Source organism: Accipiter gentilis, chromosome 31 (genome assembly GCF_929443795.1).
Source record: "Accipiter gentilis chromosome 31, bAccGen1.1, whole genome shotgun sequence".
NCBI classification, from domain to species: Eukaryota; Metazoa; Chordata; class Aves; order Accipitriformes; family Accipitridae; genus Astur; species Astur gentilis.
In genome coordinates this window covers 2,704,303-2,728,916 of record NC_064910.1, presented here as the reverse complement: position 1 = coordinate 2,728,916, position 24,614 = coordinate 2,704,303, and the positions used below count along the sequence as shown (strand labels likewise).

The window sequence follows — 24,614 nt, the reverse complement described above, 5'->3', positions numbered from 1 at the left end:
AAGAAAATAAGTATCTTGGCATCTTACTTGCCATTTATGAACCTCTAGGCCAATGAAAGCCTTTTAATTATCCCTCTCCATTCTCTACCTCCTCATCAGCCTTGACATAAGGCAGGTGAAATGTGTCACAAATATTTGTTTAGGGATATTCACTCTTTTTTTCACTCTCAAATTAAATTTTATCTTCATATATTTGTAAGCCGACTGGAGGGAATAAATAAAAAAAAAACAAAAAAGAAGGAATGTTTTATTTCAAATGCTGGTGTACATCAATATTGCACCTTACAGAAACACCTAGAACAATAAACAGGCAACCAGCTTTCCGATCCTCAGCCATACACAACCCAGAACATGATACAGGAAACAGTGAACATGCACATATTTTTTTTTCTGATGAGCAGAACAGAGTGTTCAAATTAAAATAAAGTGAAGTACAATCCATATAAAGCAAAACCCCATTTTAATTAGCTGCTGTGACCTAAGTAGGCAATTTTGTGGAACATGTGGTTATTTATCATCACATGTTGAATACTTACTTGTGTCTCAGCTTTTACCAAGCAAGCTTCCCTGCTCCCTTAATCTTCTAAATACACCTGCAGGTAGAAGCCAAACTGCTAAACAGCTCTAGTAATAACAAACTCCCTACTGAGCCAGCTGGCTGCAGTACAAGGATTAACTGAAGTCCTGTCCTTCCCACTTTCATCATGATTAGTGGAGGCTCATATTATGTCTGGGAGCCTCTGGTGGAAGCACTTGGGCAAACAGACAGGAACCAAAATGGCAATATAAAAATAACCAAACAAGCAAAGAAAAGACCCCACTGAGCAGCAATTTTGTTTGGGGAAAGCCCCTCATTGTACAAATTCAAAACAACACCAGCAGTCCACATATACATGCTTAAAGCCAGGAATAAAACAAAAAGAAAAGCACCATAACTTTTAAGGAATCAGCTCTCAAAACAAGTTTAGCAGATGTGGCTAAAAAAAAAAAAAGAATAAAGTTTCCGTTACAGAAACTGCATCTCGTTAGCGAACAGAAGGATCAAGAGCCACACCACTAGAAACTTTGCCTCATGACTGTTCTTACCCAGCGTAAGAACCTGGACAGTTTGGTATAGACACCATATTTGCCTTTCTTTGCACATCCTTCTCCCCAGCTAACAATTCCAGTAACGAAATAAGTATCCTTATATCTGGTTACATGGGGACCTCCACTGTCTCCTTGACAAGCATCTTTTTGCTCTGTTTCATAACCAGCACAAAACATGTTTTCTGTTATTGCAAAGTTAGTGGATTGCTTGCAAGTGTTCCTATCAACATAGGGGACTTCAAGCACTTTCAGTTTTTTGGATAGTCGTCCACCTTCAAATTCACGCCCAAAGCCACTAACCATCCCAGATCTTTGGTTCATCAGAACTTCATTAGCAAAGTCTGCTTCAGGGAGGCATGCTGCGACAATGTACTCAGAAAACGTTATAGGTTCCTTCAGCTTTATCAAGGCTATGTCATTATCGTAAGTCTCAGCAATGTATTTAGAGTGAACAAGTATTTTGTCCACAGTATGCATCGTTTCAGAATGTTCTTTCTTTTCTCTGTCCACTTCACCTGTACAAGATTATTAAAAGGGTCATTAATATGGAGATAATATAAGAAATTAAGAACAACCTTGATAAAGGAGGACAGTACTATAGCCATTCCTAACACTTTGCCTAAGCCTTTAGACCATACAAGTAAAGATGTATTGCAATATTTATTAGCAGCACCTGGATCAGTTTCAGTTCCGAGCTTTTGTCTATGGAGATTTTTGTATCAGTTTACATAAAGGCATAAACTGATTCAGCTAAACTAATGCAGTTTTGCATGGAAGCTCTCACAGGAGCTTAAGCCTGGCTTATATGAGGGAAGAGAAACTGGTCTGGGTCAAGACTATGTTTTAGTGCAAATATAAAGTTGTGTTGATCTAGTATCATGCCTCAGAAGTGAAGCAGTCACAATCTGAGTTTGTTTCTTCTTCCTCTAGTCAATGTGTCATCATAGCTTTCCTGCGTGTTCCTGCAGAAACAAATCTGTATGCTTCAGATGTGTCAGGAATGATAAGCTTTCTAAAGGACCACTCTGATGAACACTATGCTAGCCAACTCTCCTAGAACATTTGTTCTTAAATCACTTCCAACTAGCTGGCAAAGAAGAAAGGGATGCACCATTATCACCTTTCACATCAGCTGCCCCTGTTATTACAAAGCAGGATTCCTACAACAAGAAGAAATTATAAAAAGCAAAACAACAACAAAAAAGTAACAAACCATAACAAATAAAGTAATACGAGTACACCTCACACAAGATTTAGAGCACAAAGGATTAGTCTGCAACACATGCTCAAACATCACAGGAGTAAAATAAATAACCACTTACCAACAACAACTTTGATTTCTTTGGATTGGTTCATGCAATGAGCTGCAGTAAGTATAAAATTTTCATTTAAAATAGTTCCACCGCAAAACTCTTCCCCTGCCTCGTTTAACAGAACAGCCTGCAAAAGAAAAAAGGTAAGTGTAGAATTTAGAAGAGAAGTTTAAGTTAGATGAACTATAAACAGGTAGTTGATTCCTCTGCACACAACATATATGCTTATTACTACAAAATGTACTACTCTGCAGGTGTCTCCTAATATTGCATACACACATGCATATGCTACAGATTGGCGTGTACCGCTACAGAGTCTCAACTGTCTTTACGTGACATAGATGTTTGGCTACTACGTCACCTCACTCACAGTGCTTAGTAAAGTCTTTTAGGAACAAGACACTGACTGACTGAGCAGGGAGAGTGCAGCCCCCAAATCACCTCACCCCTTGGACTCACCACCCTAAAGAAGTCCTGTCCAAGTTCTGTTCCCGTTTGACCCCCGCTTAGCGTCCCGAACACAGGATCTCATCTTGGCTGGTCCAAACTCAAGAAGAAAACTCAGATATGAAAGCCTATTTGTGAAGCAAATGCATGCTTGATCTGACACGCTCTCAGGTATACTACCTAAATGGACTGCTATCAGACAGAACTGGAATATAACCTGCAAAAATGACACTGGTAAGTCAGCATGACTCAAAAACCCTCTCTGGTGACAGGTTAAGCATCACCATCTAAAATTGCACAAAGCCTTTCATTTTGACATTTTAAGGCTGCAGTTTGCAGAACAGCACATCTAAGTGCCTAGGTTCAGGCAATTCAGCTCCCTCCAGCTACAAATGGTGTACTACATGGGTAACATTCAGGAGGCAACCGGGTTAAATGAACAATTGCACGCTTTCCCTCAGAAACACATCCTGCTTACATGCAGAGCACAAACACCAGATTTACCTGCCATGGACATTCGCCAAGAAGGCACTCATCACCACCCACTATCCTGGTATCGACATACGGAGTCTTGCTACTTGTACCATTGCCAGGACGGACGGTTGTGCTTTCTGTGGTAGTAACGATGGCCGTCTCCAAACTTGTTCCATTTGTGGGAGGCCCATCTTGATTACTAGTTACATTGCTATTATCATCGGGTAAAATAACTGACCTTTTTTTTCTTTTCACAAAAACTTTTCCACAAGGATACTTTACTGTAAAGACAAGAATGTTAAAATCAGAGACAGACAGAAACACCAGCACAAAAGGAAACTCCTTGACACCACCACCTCACAATAAATTAGTTAATGCAGCTGGCAGCTGTCGCATTTTGAAAACACTAGCAAAACCTTGGCAGATGCAACAAAGGAGGAAGACCAGATGGTTTGAAAAATGAAAGCCATTTTGTAGTCCAAAAACTTGTCCATAGGTTCAGTCTCTGGATAGTGTTTTCAAAATATTTAAAGTTTAAAACACCATCTTAAATTGTTTACATTTTTATGTTCATGTCCTTGCTCTTAGTAAAATCATCTTAATTAGGAAATGGTGTGAAGTGTTTTATTTTAGGAATAATATGGCTCATGACAGCAAATTATTATTAGTTATAAAGGATATAAAAACCGACATCATGAGTATATAGTTGGCTTATCCGTCCCCCCAGGTTTGTTGAAATACAACAAAAATATACAAATGTAAATAGCATTAACCGTAATTATTTAATGTCATCAGTTACTATTTGATCAGATTAACTGAAATCTAAAGTAGAAAAGATTTTGCAAGCTGCTATTTTATATGGAGTGTAAGTGCTTAAGTAAATGAGATATAACCGCCATCACTTCTCTCCGGCCAACAGTGGAGTTTACTCAGGTAATTCTGAGAGGCACCTTGGAAAGGGTTTGAAATCAGCTAGATTTTGAAAGTCCATCACATCACCTCCCACATGGAAGGCTTTGGAAATACAAATTGGCTTGCATCACTGTTAAATCTATGTCATGTAGAATACTGATAGCTGAAAAGACATTCTTTAATTGTGAAACAATTCTCACCACCATTGCTATTTGTTTATTACATGGCTTCATACCTGATGAAACACAGCGTTTGCCATCCTCTGCTAGAACATACCCTTTTGCACAGGAACACAAAACATCCTTCTGTACACTTTTTTTGATGCTGCAGAAATGCTCACAGTCACCATTGTTTATTTTGCAGTACTTTGGTATGACTATAAAAGAGGTAAGTTCAGAGAAAAATCTGTTAATAAACAGTGACTTCACAGAAGATCTCAAAGTTCACCAAATTAAACCGCACTCTTTAAACAGGATCTGTATCTCCACCTGTAAACTTGAAGCATGTCTTAGTAACAACGAGTGGCTAACAATAGCTTATGCCTTACAAAGCAGTCACATCCACCGCATGAAACAATCTTGCCAAGTCCGCGTGGGCCCAGTGGCCATGTCATGGTAAGCTTAAAAAAGCAGAGACAAAATGACAGTGGAAGAATGAATAAAACACTAACAGAGAAGTCCACATATTGGTATATCCTCACATGATTCCTCCTTCCTGCCTTAAAAAACTCCACTCCTCATCACTCCCTGCAGTCCCATGTCTGAACTTCAGTTCTGCACCCTCCACTCTTACTTCTTGGCTACTGATACATGCTCCAGCAACATCATTAGGGTAGTAGCTGTAAACTACAGAAGTGAGACTCAGGAAGGATTTATATGCAAAAAATGATTCTTTGCAAAGCTGAAAAAGTCTCTGCATTGTGTACTGAAATCTGCTTTCTTTGGTTCTTCACTGCTGTGGGCTGAGCAGGGAGGCTGTACTTCTGAGCTTGGAATAAAGGCTCTTCGATATCAGTTACAAGAATCCTACGCTTCTTAGTTTTATCATCATATGTGGGGATTCAAGTTCATATGAAGAGGCACTATCATAATTAAGAGGGCTTTCTTTGGAGCAAGTATAACTTCGGAGCATTCACTAACACCATCCAGCTGTAGAGCCACCAGGGCTTTGACTTTCTGGCACTGTCCTCCAACTAATTGTTAACTGCCATCCTATTCTATGCATTTTTCCAAGAGACGAATAATGCTCATTAAAAAAGAGTTAACTCTCTCTGTTTCAGCTCCCTGGGAAATTCACTGCCACAGTTCTATAAAGCAGAAACCTACCAAATTCACAGTTCTTGCCTTGGTAACCATCCAAGCATGAGCAAGTGTAGGAACCAATTCCATCTTTACAATGTCCACCATAATGACAAGGACTTGAGCTGCATTGGTTCCCATCTACAAAAACAAACCAAAAAACAAATTATTGTATGAGTGTAAGGATCTTCAGTGAACTCTGAAGGGGTGTTAGTTTTAATAAGCAATCTTTCATTTTTCCTTTTAAAACGTATGTCCTGTGAGTTGCCACATTCCAGATGGAACAGAGTATAAATGCAATCATTCCAAACCAGCAATGATTCTTACACATATCCTCAGTTTTGCAATCTGGTTTTGGTAGCTACTTTATGACAGAGCATACACGAGCCTTTTTTTGTACTAAGATAACAGTAATACATCATGGTCAGAGTATACATCATTTACAGTCTGTAAAAGCAGACAGGACATTTCCACGTTGCAACTACTGTCTAAAGATATTAACCTTTTGGCCTCTTGCATTTCCCTACAATTTCTGCATAATAATGGCAACTCAACTTTTATTTCTTTAAAGGTCATCTCATCCCTTGTGCCTGTCTTCTGCCTGCAGTGCTGTTCCTTTGAAGAAACAGACACCAGCATATTAATCAGAAAATACACAAACCCTCCCAAAATGCTTTACAAAGCCCTGCTAAATTCAAGAATGCAGGCCAAATTCCCTTTTTGTGATGCTTACAATACCAACATTTTCCCATTGTATCTGTCAAAGTATGAGCTTGAGCTTCAAAATATTAGCTCTTACCTCATGCTCCTCACATCTATGTTGGGATCTCCCACATTTGAAAGGCAGCTCTGCAGCCCTTCTTTCTTTCCGTGACCTGGACACAAGGGGCTGACCTGACTCCAGGGCCCCAGCCACATGTAATCTCACAAACTCAGTTACACGTAGGACAGTGAGGCTGCACTGCGTTCGGAGACACGTTCCACGTAGCAGCCTTTTCTCCCACCAACACAAAGGTACCTCACTCCTACACTGATACTCGCTGTCACAGTCTCTCCCACCCAGTGACCTGCTGTTAAAAATGTGCTCCCATCACATGACCCTGCTGGGCTCTTCTGCACTGTTCGATAAGAAAAGCAGGATATCCAGAGAAGTGACTTTTGCTTAATAATTCGTTGCTTTACAAAATACACTCTTCACATTTCTGTATTTTACCACCTGTTCTGCCCCTATTTGGAGCAGCTGGCAGAACAGCAATACCTACAGAGGAAACAAGATGCAAGAAGCTGCTCATCCTAAGGATCCTCCTTCCCACCTGCATGGTGGCTCTGGCCTGTGACCTCATCTGCTGCAGCTTTATCTGCCACAGGGAACATCTGCTGGCCCTTGTGTACTGCCCTCACACCTCAACATCCCTTCTGTACCTGCACGTGGCCAAAACCAACAGCACTCCAAATGCTGCATCTGTGTGGTCCACCACAGAGGCACTGAAGACTGATGTCCATCCTCAACAGAGGGAAGGCAAGAGCACCATTTACCAAAAGACAGACAGACTCGAGGGCTGCAGCACATCTCCTGGTTTCTGCCTCCTCTGCAGTACCAGGGCACTCCATTCTGTAGTAGTCTTAGCTAAGCAGCATCCTATTGTTAGAAACCATACTCACTTAGTTTTTCCCTACATTGTAGTTGCCGCTGTGGTAATGAGTTTTACATCAGTATTGCACTAAAGCATTGCAGAATCTCCTACTATGAAAGGAAGTGAGAATGAATTGTTCTAGTAACTTGGCTAAGGATAGCTGTGGTTTTCAATACTTCTAAACACCGATAAAGCATTCGTGAGCATTGGTTTAAGATGTATGAAACTGGCATTTCCACTAAGAGCACTGGCTGCTTGTACTCTCATGAGAAAATGGTTTGAAATTTTCCACATCTGTTCACTGCAACACTGACGCAGGCTTTGCTTGAAATTTCAGCCTGTAGGTTGCAGAGTTCATCCCCTGCTTAGAGGATTGTGAAAGTCTGCATCTTCTTTGTGGCAACTGTCTTTAATTTTCTGCAGACTCCAAAAGACAAAGCTGAGCTGTCTTTGGTTAACATTTTTGAGGTACTCCTCCTAACACACAAGCTGGACACATACTTTCAGGAGAACATGTTACCAAACACTAATACATTAAAAATCTGTCCCTGCATAGTGATTACCAACACTAGAATCCTAATAAAAGCAACTCAGACCTTTAGAAAAAAACACAAAAGACTGATGGGTAGTATCTGCCAATCTACTGGCATGTCCTCCTTGAATGGCAAACAGACCTATAGAAAACACGTCCCCCAAAACGCGCTATAATACAGAAGTCAACAACAGTTTGGCATGGAAGGTGACACGAAATTGGCAAGTGATTGCAAGAAACAGTTTACTAACTTTGTCTTGGCTATGGCATTTAAGCACTGCCCTCATTTATGACTCTCTGCATCTTGAATTCCCCCATGCGGGGCTGCCCCTCTGGAGGACAACTGACCGGCAGAGTCACACACCCAGTTTTCTGCTTCTCACTGTCCTTTGCGTGCAAAGGGCCACTATTCTCTTTTTGAGAGGGCAAAGATTCAGCAATTGGAGGCAGCTGAACCTTGTCTTTGAATTAACTGACTGGGTTCAAGCAAAAGCAAGGCCAGTAAATCATATTCCTTCTTCAGAGGAAACACAAAGTGAGGGTGTTACATGGGGAAAAGGGAGGAAGCAAGGGAGCAGGAAGTGGTAACTTAAGAGGTGCATCCTTTTTAACCTTGCAATAAGGAAGCTTAATTCTCTAAACAAACACAGAGTGTTTCTTACCTACATAGATGTTCCAGAATTCCTCCTACAGGCAGGTGTGGGAAAAGGGGAATAAAAGGAGACAGAAAAAGTTAGATGAGAATTACTGAATTCCTCAGAAAAATATTAGAGCTTTCATACAGAGGATACTTGCAGCTAACAATTGTTAAAACAAATATTTAAGTTACAGGCACATACAGTGCCTTGCAGCCTGCTATTACCATTTAGTAAATTAAAACTATATCATCCATCCATAGTGCCCAGCGCTACAGAAACAAGTCTCATGTGTTTTTCAGAAATATCTAGAACTCCTCAGACATTTCCCAGTGTGACTCACTCAGCATAAGGCACTTGATTTCTTGCACAATTGCATCTTTCCATTGGTTTTGACTGAATTTACTTACATTCCTGTAATGCCAAATTCTCAGTCTCCACACCCCCCCATACTCCCATCAATCAGGACCTCAGAAATCCTGAGATTTAAAAATATTTTGTCCAATTTGTGTTCTTCTTTCCCTCTGCACTGAGGACTCCAGGTATGCTGTCTGTCCAAGACAGTCCTTTTCAGGGACATCTGGGCACCAGGCAGAACAGGCTGTGCAGGTTCTGCTGTAGATCAGCCAACCTTATGCTCTGAAGTACCCTGGCGATGCACCCATGACTCCCCACCCAGGTCACCTCAGGGCCACTCCAAGAACATTCTGGCCATCGAGTAATGCTAAAGTGAAATTAATCTGGACTTAACTCCAGTTTCAGGGCTGTTCTTAACAGCCACATAGCTACAGCTGATCTTCCCAATTCCCCTTCACCACCAGGACACTTCGAATTTTCAAATATCACCTTTTCTACTGACCCCAGCCCCCATAGCTGCCCCATCTCTTTCACTTTCCCTTGCACTTGGAAACATATCACATTTCTGTCTAAAGTTCAGCAGCCATCAGGGTAGGGCAGGTGACATTAGAGTCACACATACAAACTTCATTCCATGTGGACAATAACATTAAGGCATATAAGAACTGTCCACAGTACACATTCTGTCAAATCAGGTACTGAAAAAGATAGCCACAAAATGATAAGCACTGCAAAACTGCTTCAGATAAGTTCGGCAAAAATTTTCCAATGAAGTTCCATGTCAGCATTTTCCTTCTCAACCTTCCTGTGGACTCTCCACCTAAGAACTCTTGACCATCGTCATGACACTCAGCTATGCCACCCAGATAGGGTGAACGTATTTCCAACACAGGTAGTATCAAAGCATTTAAAGGTCAAATACCTCACAATGGCAATTAAACAGATCAGAACAGGTAAAAGCATGGAGGCTTTAACATGGGCTGGACTTGCAAGAGCTAAATTAAGTTAAGTCTAAGCAATTCCAACCACAGACAAAATCAGCATTTATTCTTTGTGTTAAGTGATTGGGAGTAACTTGTGAGTTCTGATGACCAGCTGAAAAGACCTTAATGATACTTTGTAAACATGAAATATTATAGACCTATGTTTTGTATTAGTTCGTCCTTACAGTTTTCTCCTGGTCTTCAAAGGCTTCTCTTGCTTCTTCTTTTGAGCAGCGCTCCTCATTGCATTCTCTTTCAATATTCCCTTTCTTCAATTCCTCCAAAAAAGAGTTAGCACGTTTTGTTCTTTCCAAGAACTTGTCAGCATTTTCTTTCTTGATGAATACTAGACAACAGAGAAAATGATACAGGTGGCAGGTGAAGAGCCATTAGAAATCAGTGAAGTAGACACAAAACCAAAACAGACCCTTTCACCACTCTACCTATACACAACATTACCTGTGAGGTTAGGCCTCACACTGACTGATACATCTCTGGATTTCTCAGAGAAGTCTCTCTCTGAGAATCAGCAACTCCAGGACAAACTGCAGGCCCCCAAAATTCTCTCCTACTGTTTTTAGTCTTGAAAATAAGAACATGCAGGTTGCCGCTGAGGGTTTATATTTGTGTTGCTCCTGCTCAGGACTCCAGTCTTAAACAGAATGACTTTCCCTGAAGACCAGGGACACTGCGTTCCTTGACTTGGTTTTAAAGCTGACCACCAGGCACCACCACCACCTGCTCCAGGAGCTTGTGGTGCAGAAACTAAATGCCACACAAACTCAGGATGCAGTAACATCTCTACTGACAGATGGGGAAGCCCATGTATGAATTCCACTGCCCTTCACCACCCCAAATACCACTGTGCTGCCCTGGGGTCTTCCTTTCCTCTTAACATCACCTCCCAACTGCCTGCAGAAATGTTCCTGCCTTACTGATATGTGTGCAGGTAGAGCTAAGGCAGCTGCGTTCTAACATTTAACAAAGAGCAGAAGTAAACGAATGTCAGCTTTAGCAGGGAAGTACAGCCTGAGGTTAGTTTTGTGGGTTGTTTTATTTTTTAAAAGCTTGGTGTCACAGAAGCGTAAGACTTGCTGCCTTCAAGTTCAAGCTGTTGATTTAAACTGAAGGATCAGAGGCATTAAACTCAGCTCAGCCACTTGGCTGCATGAACAGTAGCATTACTCTCCAGTGACTTGTGCACACATTACCAGACAGGAAAAACAGAAACAACACTGGAGTAAATAAATTGCCAATTACTGTAAAAAGTATATATTCTAGAAAAGTTTGCAGAGTTTGGAAGCTGGCATTTAATTATGTTATAAACACCTGGAATTTAAAGAGAAAAAATACTTTCCAATCACAGACCCGAGCATGGAAGACAGTGCTGCAGATGGGACTTCAAGGCCAATGGCTTACACTCAGTGGCAGCTTGCACCTACCTTCTGGAGCGTTCTTTGTGCAGTTCAATTCAGCAATAAACTTGCTGATAGTAATCATATACCATAATATCCTCTTAGAGAACACAGAGGGGATTCATCGTGTTTTCACTGGAATTGGTGGATCAGCCACAAAAAGCCAACTTCTGCTAGTGTTATTTCTATAAAGCAATCCCATAGAGCCTATGCATAATTTGAAGCCCCGCTTATTCCGAAAAGGCTCCTCGCAAGGAAGGCTTACAGAAAGTGCTTGTAACTTGTAGCGCAGCAACTGTTAGTTCATTCACCCACTACCTTGTTTGCCCTTAAATCCCTCTCTGCAGCCACAGGAGAGTGACAGGACACAGACGCTGGGGTTATTGCCTCTGTGTTCCTTTGCCTCCCTATCATCCGCCTAAGTGGATGTTTTTGCAAACTTGAACTCTCCGCTGGTCATTCTCTTTCCCAAGCTTTCCATCACACTTCTTTCTTCGGAGACACCAAGGAGCAACAGGCGTTGGTCAACTGAAGCAGGACGTTCCAGAAAAGTGCGGAAGACCTCATTTTAAAAGCCTAAGCGGGCTGACTCACTGAAGGAAGAGTTAATGACTTTTGAAAAGCCACTCGCTGCCGGTGCTCTGGACTTTGGTGTTGACCCTACCAGCACAGAGGACGGCGGGGACACGCTCCCTCCCTTCGCCCCAGCCCCTCCACGGCCAAGCGCACCCAGCCAAGCCTTGGCCAAGCTTCTCCTCACAGACATGAGCCCCCCCCCGTCCCCAGGGCTGCATGCGAGGGCACCCAACGGTGGCGAGGGCCAGCAATCCCATTTTATATAGGGAGAAATGAGGAAGGCGGGAAACTGGGAAGGCGCAACAGCCTGGGAAAGGTTTCGGTGCATGGCGGCGGGACATGGCACCCCCGGGGCTCAAGCACCCCGAGGTGCCCCCCTTGCCCCCCAGGGGGTCGCCCATCTTTTCGGCAGGGCGCGGGGTTCAGCACGGACAACCCCTCAGCCGTTTTTGGAAACCGTCCTGGGGAAGACGAGCCCCCGGGGTACCCGCTCCCTCAGGCAGGGGCCGGGCGGGACCCCTTCCCTCAGGGGCGACGGGCGGGAGGGCTCTCCCCCTCACGCACCCGCAGCCCCCGGCCACCGCCTCCCCCCTTCCCCCAAAGGGGAACAGCCCACCCCTCCCAAAGGCTGTGAGGAGAGGGGTCGCCCCCTCCCCAAAATAATAATAATAAAAATAAAAGGTGCCGCCTTACCGGCTCCCTCAGCCCGGAGCTCGCCCGCCAGCGCCGCGCAGAGCAGGAGGAGCAGCAGGCGGTCGGCCATGGTGGCGCAGAGCCCCTCGCCCCCAGCCACGCTAGTGCCGGTCCTGAGGGGGCCACGCCGGCGGGACGGGGACACGGGGGGGGGACACAGGGACACGGGGACGGGATCCGAAGCCTTCACCCGCCCTGGGTGGGGAGAGACTGAAGCGGCGTTGCCTCACCCTGCCCAGAAATAGCGGAAGCGCTGGGGAAGGGGGAAAGCCGCCGGCGGGATCTCTCAGACGGGAGGGTGCGTGTGTGTGGGGGGGCGGCCTGATGAGGAGACTGGGTTTTTTTCTTTTTTTTTTTTCTTTAAATAAACCAAGGAAGGAAGGTGGCTTTTTAAATCGTACCTTTGATTTGCGGGGGGGTGGGGAATTGGAGCGTCACTTTAATAAATAAGCGCCGGCCGAGGATGGCGTTCCCGCCGCTGGCAGGTGTGGGGCTCGGTGCCAGACCACGCAGGGGAAAAACCGGGCTTCCACCCCAAAACACCCACCCAACCGCCTGAGGCAGATCCCGCTCGCCTTCCCCAGATCCCGGCAACCCTCACCTCCGGCTCCGGGCTTTCGACGCCCAGGGCCAGGTTGATCTCGGCCTGGCGCTTGCCAGGAGTTGGCCTCCATCTCCCTTTTTTTTTGGGGGGGGTCCCCTGTGGAGGCCCCATCTTTGCTGCTTCCAGTGCCTGCCGTCAGGTTTCCTTCATCTTCTTGGCTTGCTTAAACAGGCTGTTGTATTAAAAATATACCTAAACCTCAGCTTTGTTTTGAAAAAGTCGCTCTGTGCAGCCTTTAGTACTGGTTGGTTTCCTTCAGCATTTTACCCTTTTTCTACAAGATGATGATTTGTTCATAAATGTCAATATTGGAACGTTGCGGAGAAGAAATCATCCTATGGAGCAAAACTGTTTTAGCTTGAGGGGTCTAGAGGGATGATTTTGCAATGCTGAGTGCCTCGTCTCGGTGAAAATGAGACTTTATTTGCTGGTCGCTGCTCCTAGTCACCTTCCTCTCCAGGGAGTATACTTTGCTGGCATATATGCTTTCCTTTTAGGAGTAATGAGAACCTCTGGAGCATGTTTTCATACTGCAAGACCTCTTGTTTCTCAGGTCTCTGGAATTTGCTGTTTTTCCCAATTCAGGTCACTCCTTAAATGAACAGTAATAACATTCTTCTATGGGAGTAAAGCAGGTTATAGGATGTTCAGTATTGCATGGTATATGTACCGTATAATGTCAATGTTTTCTCCTAATAATAGACTATGATCAATAGTAAGTGTCCTGCTTGCTGATAAGGTTTTGTGATTGAGCTGATATTCAGCATGATTTGAATGAATCCAAAGTGTAAGTTTTGCGTAAGATACTGAAACAGTTTTCTAATCTCCTGGTCCATTTTATCTCCCTCACCTTTTCACTGTTTTCATGCTTAGATTAGAAGGTACATTTTTTAATGGTTGATGGTGTTTTCAGAGTGCTTCAGGTTCTACCGTTTATGCATTAAGGCTTTAGAGAATGGTCTTTGGCCAGTGTTTTGCAGATAGTCAGACAATTGTTCTATTCTGGGTTTAGATCTCAGGACAGAGAGTACAATTTAGATTATACTGGACAACAAATGAAACAAATATTCCCTTTCATTTTCCCTCTTCTGTATCGATGAGCAAGGCAAAGATAAATCAGTGGTATTTTTCACCACTTATAAATATAGAGTTAAATACTACACTTAACAGCCTTACTGCAATAATGCATGGTGCAAGAAGACTAAAATCAAGTTTTTGTAGCAGATCTGTAAATGTGGAATTAACCTTTTCCCAGCTTTCTTGTCCTGGAGACTCTCTACAGTTCCTCCTCATCAAATCTACCTATTGCCACTGCAACTGTTGTAGAAAGCTACTTTAACACACGCTAAAAGAAACACTTTTTTCTATTTCTTCTGCTATTGCATCATTATATTACAGGACCCATCAGCATAGGAAGTTGTGAAAGCCAGAAGCATAAACATGTTCAAAATAGATTGCACACATCTGTGGACAACAAGTTCATTCATGATTGTTCAACCTAATGCAACTTCTGGCTCAGGAAGTCTGTACATCACTGATTACCAGAAGTTGAGAGGGTAGCTGGAAGACAGATCGTGGTCTGCTGACAGAGTTTCTCTCAGCATCTAGTTCTGTCCCTCAGCAGAAAGGGAGGCAGAATGAGAGGGACTCTGAGTCTGATTTGTTATGGCCATTCTGTGCCCACTTGACAAGACACACACGTTTACAAACAATACCGATAGGGAAGTTATTTTATATATTCAAGTAGGCATTAGGCTCGTTTCAAATCATTAGTAGTGGTGTGGGTATCACATGCATCACATAGCTGAGATAATGAAGGAATGCTTCAATAGGAAAATGACAGAGAGGGGTTGGGGGGCAATAGCATGATCTGGAAATGCTCTGGTTCATTATCATTAATCCATGTGCTTCTTCAACCAGTCGATGTATTTGGATACCCTTGTGTAAACCCCATAGCTGCCTTTAACAGCACAGCCCTTTCCCCAGCTGACAATCCCAGTCAGAAACCAAGTGTTCTTGTACTTTGTAGCATGAGGTCCACCACTGTCTCCCTTGCAGGAGTCTTTAACGCCGGTCACGTCTCCTGCACAGAACATATTCTCTGTAATATTTAAATCGGTCTCCTTTTCACATTCTTGTGTCTTTACACGTGGCAAATCAACTCTCATCAGAACAGAAGACGTGGCACCTCCATCTAGTAGGCGTCCCCATCCGCTCACTGTGGAGAACTTGATGGAGGACAGTTCATACACTGCAAACTGCTTTTCAGGCAAACATATCGGCACCACATAGTCGGTGAGATTCATGGCTGTTTCCAGGCCTAGGAGGGCAATATCGTTATTGACTTGTCCATTCGTGTATCCTTCATGAATGATGATCCTGGCAACTCCACTTTCTTGCTCAGTTTTCTCATCGGAATTTGTTGCATGTTCACCTGGAAAAGTTATTAATCACAGGTCATGTGAGGCAGCTCCTTGATTCCTCAGAAGTTTGAGGAGATAAGGGGTTTCTAGTCTGATACCTCCTAAAGACAATTCCCTTATACTACCAAAGCCTGCACATTTGGTCTTTTACTCAGGTTTGCCAGGATGAGAAGCTGCCGCCACAACCACAGCTTGATAACATGAGGAGGGGAAGATACATACCCAGTCTCACCCGAAGCTGTTTAGGATGAGTATACTCCAAACAGTGAGCTGCAGTGACCACCCACTCTGGGGAAAGCAGGGTACCACCACACTTTTCTTTCTGATTCTGTATTATAAGGGCCTGCCAACATAAAGCAAATGTATGTCTTGCATCAAATGGGCTTCACCTGAATCTCAGTAGTGTTGTTTCCTTTTGCTTCCTTCTGTCACTTTATGCAACTGTGTTTGAGAATACTGTGCTGACTGCATGGAGAATTTAGGAGGGGGAGTCTTCCCATCGACATTTTCTCCATCCTGTAGTATGGACTCTGCCTATTATGGCCAAAAGTGTATCCCTGCAAGCTGCAACTAAAATTCTTGCTGGGACTAAGGTTAAGGACTAAGGGGTCAGGAGATAGAGGAGGTTGTATTACCACTCCACTCCTACGAAAGCAGGCACTCCAGAACAAGGCTAAGATACATAATTGAAACAGGTAGATCTGCTACCTATGGATGAAGAGGGAATTTGGTTATCCAGACCTGGCACTTTTTATGGATTTTTAACATAACAGATTTAAAACAATGAGTTTAAGATAGTGGTTTCATAAGGGGGGAAAAAAAAAGTCAATGAAAGATTTCTGAAGACTCACTTGCCATGGACATTCACCTGGAGGACAGATTGAACCACCTACTATTCTCCCTCGTGTAGTTGCATTTTTTTTTGCCAGTACTGGTATTTTTCCACATGGGTATTTCACTGAAAAAAAAAAGAAAAAAAAAACAAAACCAAAAACAACAAAGGGCAGCAAGCGTGATTTTATTGCACTGAATTCACAGCAAAATGTGTAAGGTCTTCAGTGAAGTTATGTTAGCTGAAAAACTGGTCTCTAGTCTGGGAGCATGGGTTCTCAAAAGTACTTTAAAGCAGTTCAGCAGATAAGTAGTCTTTTTGTTTGGAAACAGCCAGAAATGCTTTTACAGATAGAGTTCAGGTCCATACATTATATTCAGCTACCACAGGATCTTGCAAACAATATACCTGCTTAAGAGATATATCAACATAATGAGGTAGGCTGCAGGCTGGAGAGCAGAAGTGACTCTGTCGAGCTTTATAGTCTACATATTTTCAGTGACCCTGCTGACTTTTAACTCCTCTGTACCAAGTGCACAGCATCCACGGCATGGTGAGATACCGGCTTAAGCGTGGGACATGCAGCTTGCTGTCCCTTGTTCGGGTGGACTCAAAGATCTCCTAAGAGCAGACACTATGTCTTCTGGTATGCCTCCTGGCAGACTGTGCCTAGTTTGCTTGGGTCCAGAGCATCCTTGATTCTTCTGGACTGCATGTTTCCATCTAAGGTCTGTGTTTAGCCTGGGCAAGCACGTGAAGATTGGCAGTAAGAGAATCAAATCTTGAGGACAGAACCCACGACTGAGCTACAGTGCAGAGGAAGCCTTCGTGTTTTCAGTACATCCTTCACTCAACAGAGTTTTTCTTTGAAGAAGAAGATGGTCTGCCTCTGGGGGTTTTTGTGTGCCACGTGGCTGTGCTGTAACTGAACGCTCTGTCCCTTCCATCCAGCAGTCACTCTGTGATAACGCAGTAAGGAGTGCTTGCTTTCTATCACTTTAGGAGCCAGGGCCCTATAGTCTATGCTGAGCTGAATCTGACATCTCCACGGATCTGTAATAGCCTGAACATGCCGATTGCCTCAGCTGATACGAAGACAGCATCAAGCTTTTACAGATGCAGGCAAGGTATGGGGAAACAGAACTAGATCTTTGGTGGCAGCTGCTGAAAGAGCAGAATAGACATGACACAAACTCTTAAATGCTGTAGGCAGGGCAATGCCGGTCTGGGCATTTGAAAGGGCCATTGTGAGAGATGACAGAAGGACGGTGAAGGGACTAAGCAGTTACACAGTTGTGTCTCCTTGCGACACACGGTCAGCGCTTTGGCTATTTTGGTCCCCAAGAAGCAAGCAGCAACAAATACGTCTTCCTCGCAGGGGAAGACATGCTGAAAAGCCTGTGGGGAATATTGAATTCTTTGTTCTCAGCTTTTAACAAAAGCAGCTTCCCCATCATGTGATATTGCAGAATCTGTTAATAAGGGATAAGCACATTAGTAGACTTTTTTTTCTAATGAAATTGCTGTTGTTGAGAGCTAGGTTGTCATTATCAGTTCTCTGCATGAGTGCTCCATGGAGGTGTATGTGGGGGGGCATCGCCACTCGGAATTACTTTGCATGCTCCCTGCAGCTCTGTCCGTTATGCTCATATCCCCAGGGGTCTCTTTTTCCCCTCTAATAAAGTAATTCAAGTAGGCATCTGCAATAGAGTCAGGTGCCAGCTCATTTATTGGAAAAAAATATTTAACTTGTGCTATCCTAGTCCTAGTTGAAATTTACTTTGTCAGATGAGTGAGAGAAATATCTAGCCATAGTGTCTAGAGGAGTACCAAAAGTGTATTACTCCTGCCAAATAGGAAAAAAAAAAGAAAAAAAAAGAAAGAAAAAAAGAAAAGAAAAAGAATAAATGGTTTTATTTGGGTTTTGATAGGTTTCTTCCTCTCGACTCCTGTGCTGAAATAAATACAGTAATAAAATCTATAGTCACAATTTCAGGTTGGAGATCCAACACTAAAACAATGCTGCCCCCAAAATATTTTCCCACCGCAGATGTAAGCTAAACCAAAAAAGGACTTGTGAGGCCCAGAGCCCCTCCACTCACCAGAAACCCCTCAGCCTGACCCCAAATCCCTGACTACCTGCTGCTCTGCTTTATTTAGACCACCCGGCCATGAGCTTGTATCCACTGCTTAGTTCTTCTCTACTAGACCAGTGGCAAGAACGCTCCCTGAGGAGGAGACAGGGGTGCAGCTCCCTCCTCCCTCCTAGCAGGTGGGATGTTCAATCCCGAATTTCCCATGTCCCGGAGGAGTGGACCTCTGGGGCAAGGAAAGAGAGGTCCAAAAGGCTCCCTGCTCAGCGTGCACTCTTCGCCAGCTGCTTTTCTGGGGTGTGTAACTTCCACCAGAAGCCCAAACGTACTGCTCTGGACTCTGCCCTTGAAAAAGAGGTGGGGAGCTAGTGGCCGAGGGTTATACCTCGCACCTCCCAATGTGTACGTGTTGAAAACTTTTCTTCCAGAGCTGGCTTAGACTTAGCATCGGGCTAGTAGTATCTTACCTTGGGGAATGCAGGACACGCCATCACTCGCTAAAGCGTAATCGTCCGCACAGAAGCACACTCGTTTTTCAGACTGCTCGTCAGTACAGTACTGCTCACAGCCACCGTTGTCATAAATGCACTTCAGTTTGTCAGCCATGGCTAAAGTCAGAGAAAGAGCATTAAGGTTTCCAAACGTGGATTTTGGTGCTTAACATGAGTCAATTGTGACTTGAAATGTTGACAGGGAAGCAAGGCAGCAAAGCAGATTTCTGTGATTGATGTACAGTGACTGCATCAAAAGCGCCTTCCATGTGGCAAAAGCTAAGTAGGTCTGGATCTCCAGGGATTAGGGAAGAAAAGGCTATGCTTAAGAAACATACACCTAAAATTAAATCAGTCTGCATTTACGCAGTAGCTGAACTGTCTAAAGGATGGAGGTGGTGTACTTGTGTGGTAACCACTGTAATATATGGCTGAAAAATTGTAACTCTTTTGTATTTTGCCATTTGGGAGAAGGATGCTCTGGGATGACCATTGACGCTGCCTGGTTAGACCTGATGAATGCCTAGTCCTTCTTTGGGCTCAGTGTGTTCTGAGGGTGTAAGTGTAACACTTAATGTGCAGTGCCCACTGAAATCGATAGAAAGACGTATATTGACTTTATTAACTGCTGGATCTGTGCCCGCTGGCTTTGTACGATGCATATGCAGCACATTTATCATTCACATACTGCACTGAGCTTTGAGGTCAAAGTAACTTCAGCACTTGGGTAGGAAAAGAAATTCCTTCTTTTCTCTCAGATGGTGCACAAAAAGCAAATTTTTTTTTAACAAAGTCATCATAGGGTCATAATTATCTCACTGCCTTGCAGTGCCTGACTGCCAGCTGGTTACATCCATCGTGTGACACCACAGGCAGTGTGAACAGTAGCTGTCACGGCTAGAATTATGCAGAATGATAATGATTGCTACTGTTTATCTCAATGCCTTGCATTTGTATTAATAATGGCATTTTTATTTTGTTAAGCTATGCCAGAGCTGACCTTTTTCACAGCTTTTGCCCTCATATTCGGTGGGACAGCGGCAAACATAATCCTGAAACTGGTCGTCACAACTCCCGCCATTCTGACAGGGGTTGGAGTCACACTGGTTAGGGTCTGTAAAAACATTCAGTGTCAGTCCGGCTCACGTGAAGAGCTGCAGCAGCAGGAGTGTTTCCGCAGCTGTTAGAACATCCCGAACAATCGTACCAGAATAGATGTGCCAGAACTCTTTCTGGAAGAAAAAGATGTGAGATTTAATTAAAGAAAAATTAACTCAGGTTAAGTCCTACAGCACTTATAGCACAGGAGGGGGTACAGACAGCCACAGTGATGCCCCTTTTGCCTTTATAATTTATGACAGTTGATATCCATAAAATATTCTACATTATTTTCTACATTCTACATTATTTTCATATACCAATAGAGAAGGGCACTGCGTAGCACATACAGATAGGTGATCCATCAATAACCTCCATATAGTTGAAGTGGGGTTGACTGAAACAAATGTTGCACAATACAATAATTTAAGGTATTGTCAGGCCAGGAATTACTGGGAGGTCGTGGAGACAACTTAGAGAGCGTCCACTTTCCCACCATCCCCCAGATCGGTACTGCCTGGGGCAGCCCATGCAGTATGCCCTCCTGCACCTCACCGCTGCTGTGTGCCCCCCTATAAATATAAGAGAAAGATGCAAAGAGCAGGCCACAAAGTGCTTTATTTGCTATCTTAAAGTGTCAAAGCACACCTTGAGTGGGGGGAGTTGGTCTGACAGTGAGCGCTCACCCAGCCCCACGTTACTTACTGTCCTTTCATCATCATGGTAAATCTCTCTTGCTTCCTCAAAGGAACACTTTTCTTCCATGCATTCTCGCTCTAGTGACCCCAGTTTTAGCTCTTCGAAGAAGCTGTTGGCTCGTCTTTGCCTTTCCAAAAAGCCGCTTGCCTCTTCCTGCTTTAGAAAGACTGAAAAACAGCAGCACGGTCTCTTTGTCATCAGCTGCTCTCTCCAGATGGAGAGGACAGGGGGACAATTTCCCCTCAAAGCTTTTCCCAAGTTTTTTCTGAGACACTTTAGAAAAGAAATGGGTGAATATGAAAGAGACTCCTTTCTCTGGTGTGCCTCCCAGGTAACGTGGCAGCACATGAATTTTACAGAGCCCAGACCTTAAGAGAAGATGGCACGTTACACCACTGCGTACATCAGCGACTCCTAAGGTATCATTGCTCGTCATATAGTAGGTCTCAACATGCACAGCACAGTTTCTTTCAATTTTAGCAGCTGAAAAGCCTGCATCGCTTCACCGAGCAGCGATGTACATGGCGAAACCTGATTTTTCTGTACTCGCTACAGTAAGTCAGTCACTTGGTGACACATGGACCACAGTCACCCCTTCACCCACAGTTACGTCTTATCTCACACCCCTTCACTCTTTGGATCTGCAGAAGGCACTTACCCCACCACTAGTAGACCACAATTTTACAACCACTGCTTTAATATATTTATCTTTAGTTTTCTTCTGTAAAAAAGGCTATGTTAAAGTACATGGGAAGGCTGGACAAGGCTGTTTGCGTTTCCTGATGGAGTCCACGGATGGCTCCTTGCTGCTGCCAGCACCATAGACCACAGCCACGGGGGTCTTCTCCCTGTGCGTCTCTGCCACGCTTTGGAAAGACGTTGGGTACACAGGTTCGACAGCAGACATCAGCAGAGCTCGCTTCCTAGAGCTACATCAACTTGCAGCTGACAGAAGCGTGCACTGAAAGAGCCGATAGCATTGTCACCACGCTGACCTGCTCCTCAGCTTCAGGATACCAGCACATCACACAGCTATGCTGTCCCGGTATAATTCAGGATAAGGAACAAGAAGGCCCAGTGCTGTGGTGTGCTCTTGCTCCACGTATGACACAGAGCAAGTCTTGAAATAATTAATTTTGCATTTTTTTAATCTCCTCTATGTCAGTAGGGGATTCTGGAGCTTCATAACAGTAACTTACATGTCAGCACTTTTAACTCTTTCACCTGGGATTGTGGGTAGATTTGGGGATTAAGGCTGATGCATATCACCTGCCTTTCCCTCAGGACATTCTCCACTACACGACTCCTGAGAGAGCAGGAGTTATCTCCTACCTGCTGGAAGCGCCCTGAGGTAGTTGCTGAAGGACAGGACTCTTGTGTGTCCTCGCTGACACACACACAAACAGAGATACTGAGAGAGTTTATTCCAGTCTGGTGAGGTGTCTCTAAACGTTTGTGTCTAATCAGAACATTTGCTGAATTACAGGCAAAATAGTGGGAATTTTCCCTGTATTTCAAAGTTACTTAAGGAATAAAATATTGTGTGGTGTGCATTGAATTTATTCCAGGTTGTTTCATAAACATTTGCTCAGTGTAGGAATGTCAACTGGGTCTTTCTGCTGTGATTTCAAAGTCAGGCTGTATGCATTTAATATGGCTTTCTTTAAAGGCTTTTAATTAACCTTACACTGCAGAGACATGACACGTGTCAGTGCACGGGCACAGATTCCGACAGAGGAGCGTGCCTGGGCGCGTGGCTGGGGACATCCTCCTGCTTTTATTTCAGTGTTCTCCACTTACTTACATTGGAATGCTTTTGACTTTGCTATGTATTTTTCCAGCTTTGTTCACTGCAATGCAGGAGACCCAGTCAATGGCTAACTGGGAATCTGAAAGCACTGGGTCTGCTTTATTAATTTGGGAGCTGATTTTCAGACCGTACCAGAGCCACTGAAGAGCTACGACCTCACTGCCTTCTACTGCTGCCGAAACAGGGTGGATCCTCACCTCTTTAATTTCTCATCAGCTGAATGACAGACTATCGATTCTTTGCTTTGAAAAATGCCATAATTCAAAATGAAATAACAATAAATCCAAGTTCCTTTTTTCACATAGGTGATGGTTTGCCTGCTGTCTGTGCAGTGAGATAATAGATTCATTTAGCAGTCTACAGGTGCTTCTCCCTAGTTGGCAAAACAAGTGCGTGGATGCCATCACTGAAAGCAAACAAGAGCCTTAGAATAACTCACAGGGACAACCAGAGGCAGGACAAACATGCTCAAAACTTGCAATGAAAATTACACCTGAGTAACAGGGGAGAGGTCCATTGTCAGTAAACATAATTACAGCCATATCCTACAACATACCTGCATCCAGAGAAAGAGGAACCAGTAGTAGAGAGCAGAGAAACAAAGCCACGCACTGCCTGGAAACCATGATGAACCCTGAGAGCCAGCGTCCCGGTAGTGTATTGACATTTCAGCAAGGACTGTTTGGCCAAAGACCTCGACTTCAAATGCTCGGAGCCAGAGGAGGGGCCGGCGAGTCATGGAAACAGAAAAAGATCCATGACAGCCTGGCGAGCCGAGCAGAAGGGCACATGCAAATCCTGCAATGTGCCCTTTTCACACAAGCGGGGAGCTTGGTTTTGAAGCACGCTCTCCTGACCTGTGCAAAGGCTATGCTGATGATACAGGCTATTATCTCCACCTTCGTTTTCCATCTAACATGCTTTTTTTTTCGTGAGAAACATAAATGCCAGGACCCTGCGGCCGTATGACTGGCACTAACCTGGCCACATAGTCCTGTACACAGAGAGCAGCGAGGTGACATTTATCTTGAATTGGTGGTCAAGATAGGGCCTTTCAGTGCTTTGGAGTATGATCGAATCACGACATTTGTCTTTTCCCATTTCTCCGACACCAGCTGAAACTCTGCACTTCTGGCTGACTTTACTTGGAGACACTAATTAACCAGCAAGAGGCACCCTACACTGTTTTCTCCATCTTTTCTGCAAGACCCATGTGGCCTGCACAAGTTGTACTGGCTGGAAGAGGCACTGAGCTGATCCACGCTATATTTTGTTAGTAACGATAGGGGATTGAGGGGCTGATCTGCAGACAATATTTTATCTGGAACATAAGCAGTCCTCTGATTTAATGGAAATCAATTAATGGCATCAGACTAGAGAGTTGACAACATGCTTGGGGAAATATTTACTTAAGATAGCAGTGAGGTAAAGAGCATGTTTGCATATGAGAAGTGAAGCGTTGGCTGAAGGCCAGAGTATTTTCCAGGCTGTTCCCCCCTTCCTGCATGGAAAAGAAGGAGGGTCAGCTCTGCATCTGAACCTTGCAGCAAAGAAAAGCAACAGCTAGATTTTTACTTTGCTGCCAACGCTCAGCGTATCTCCCTGCAGAAGCTGTGATTCCTTAGGAAAGCTGGGCTCGCGGTCGTTCTCCACATGCGGTCCTGTTGTTTGGTGGCGGTGAGCACAGCTGGACGTCCTGCTTTGAAATCGCTTTCCCAAGAAGGGGCATACGGGCAGTTCTCTGGATTGAAGCCTGGCTAATTCCCAGCAGCCCTGTTCCCAGGATGGTCGGGGACGGGTGGCAGGTCCTGTCCTGGGGCAGAAGAAGGCCACTTACTGGAATACAAAAGGAGCTACAGCAGCCCCATGCTGTCCCTGTCTCTGCTTTTTGGGAACCCTCTCCACACCTCATAGCATGCAATGATCCTCATTCCTTGTTTGCTTGCCTACATCAGTGAGTTGAAAATAGCAAGGGCACATTCGGCTTAGCAAGACCAAAGCCAAGCTTGTTGGAGCCGCTTGAAAATCTCTCTTTGTCGCATCTTCTTGGGGAAAGACCTAGCCCTGTCTAGTTGAATGAGTCATGCAGATCAGAGCGTGAGGCTGTGCCTATTGCCCCCCCAGCCGCACTGACCAAGGCTGGGGGGCATCTCCCTGCTGGGGGGTGGGGTGGCTGCCACACCACAGGAGCATCTCTACACCTCTG

At 44.2% G+C, this 24,614-nt stretch overlaps 2 protein-coding genes across 2 annotated transcripts; both read right to left on the bottom strand.

Moving 5' to 3' along the window:
- Window positions 1-231: 231 nt before the first annotated feature.
- Window positions 232-12,655, bottom strand: F10 (coagulation factor X). Its single transcript, XM_049834311.1, has 8 exons — window positions 12,359-12,655; window positions 9,860-10,020; window positions 8,362-8,386; window positions 5,561-5,674; window positions 4,471-4,611; window positions 3,354-3,604; window positions 2,412-2,529; window positions 232-1,604 (listed from the first exon to the last, which is right to left on the bottom strand). Exons 1-8 carry the CDS (start codon window positions 12,426-12,428, stop codon window positions 1,057-1,059), a joined length of 1,428 nt encoding a protein of 475 aa, XP_049690268.1. The 5' UTR covers window positions 12,429-12,655; the 3' UTR covers window positions 232-1,056.
- Window positions 12,656-14,674: 2,019 nt separating this feature from the next.
- F7 (coagulation factor VII) lies at window positions 14,675-23,244 on the bottom strand. The gene is made up of 8 exons (XM_049834312.1): window positions 22,965-23,244; window positions 20,605-20,765; window positions 20,009-20,033; window positions 19,802-19,915; window positions 18,778-18,918; window positions 16,237-16,343; window positions 15,608-15,728; window positions 14,675-15,396 (listed from the first exon to the last, which is right to left on the bottom strand). Exons 1-8 carry the CDS (start codon window positions 23,032-23,034, stop codon window positions 14,858-14,860), a joined length of 1,278 nt encoding a protein of 425 aa, XP_049690269.1. The 5' UTR covers window positions 23,035-23,244; the 3' UTR covers window positions 14,675-14,857.
- Window positions 23,245-24,614: the final 1,370 nt, after the last annotated feature.

Excerpts from the sequence above, each read along its gene's own strand:
- F7 (XM_049834312.1), bottom strand. The coding sequence starts at position 23,034 with ATGGTTTCCAGGCAGTGCGTGGCTTTGTTTCTCTGCTCTCTACTACTG. Across the intron at positions 20,766-22,964 it reads TCCTCTTTCTCTGGATGCAG|TCTTTCTAAAGCAGGAAGAG; the intron begins GTATGTTGTAGG and ends GCTGTTTTTCAG. Across the intron at positions 20,034-20,604 it reads ACCATGATGATGAAAGGACA|AAAGAGTTCTGGCACATCTA; the intron begins GTAAGTAACGTG and ends TTTTTCTTCCAG.
- F10 (XM_049834311.1), bottom strand. The coding sequence starts at position 12,428 with ATGGCCGACCGCCTGCTGCTCCTCCTGCTCTGCGCGGCGCTGGCGGGC. Across the intron at positions 10,021-12,358 it reads GCTCCGGGCTGAGGGAGCCG|TATTCATCAAGAAAGAAAAT; the intron begins GTAAGGCGGCAC and ends TCTGTTGTCTAG. Across the intron at positions 4,612-5,560 it reads AGGCAAGAACTGTGAATTTG|TCATACCAAAGTACTGCAAA; the intron begins GTAGGTTTCTGC and ends CCTCTTTTATAG.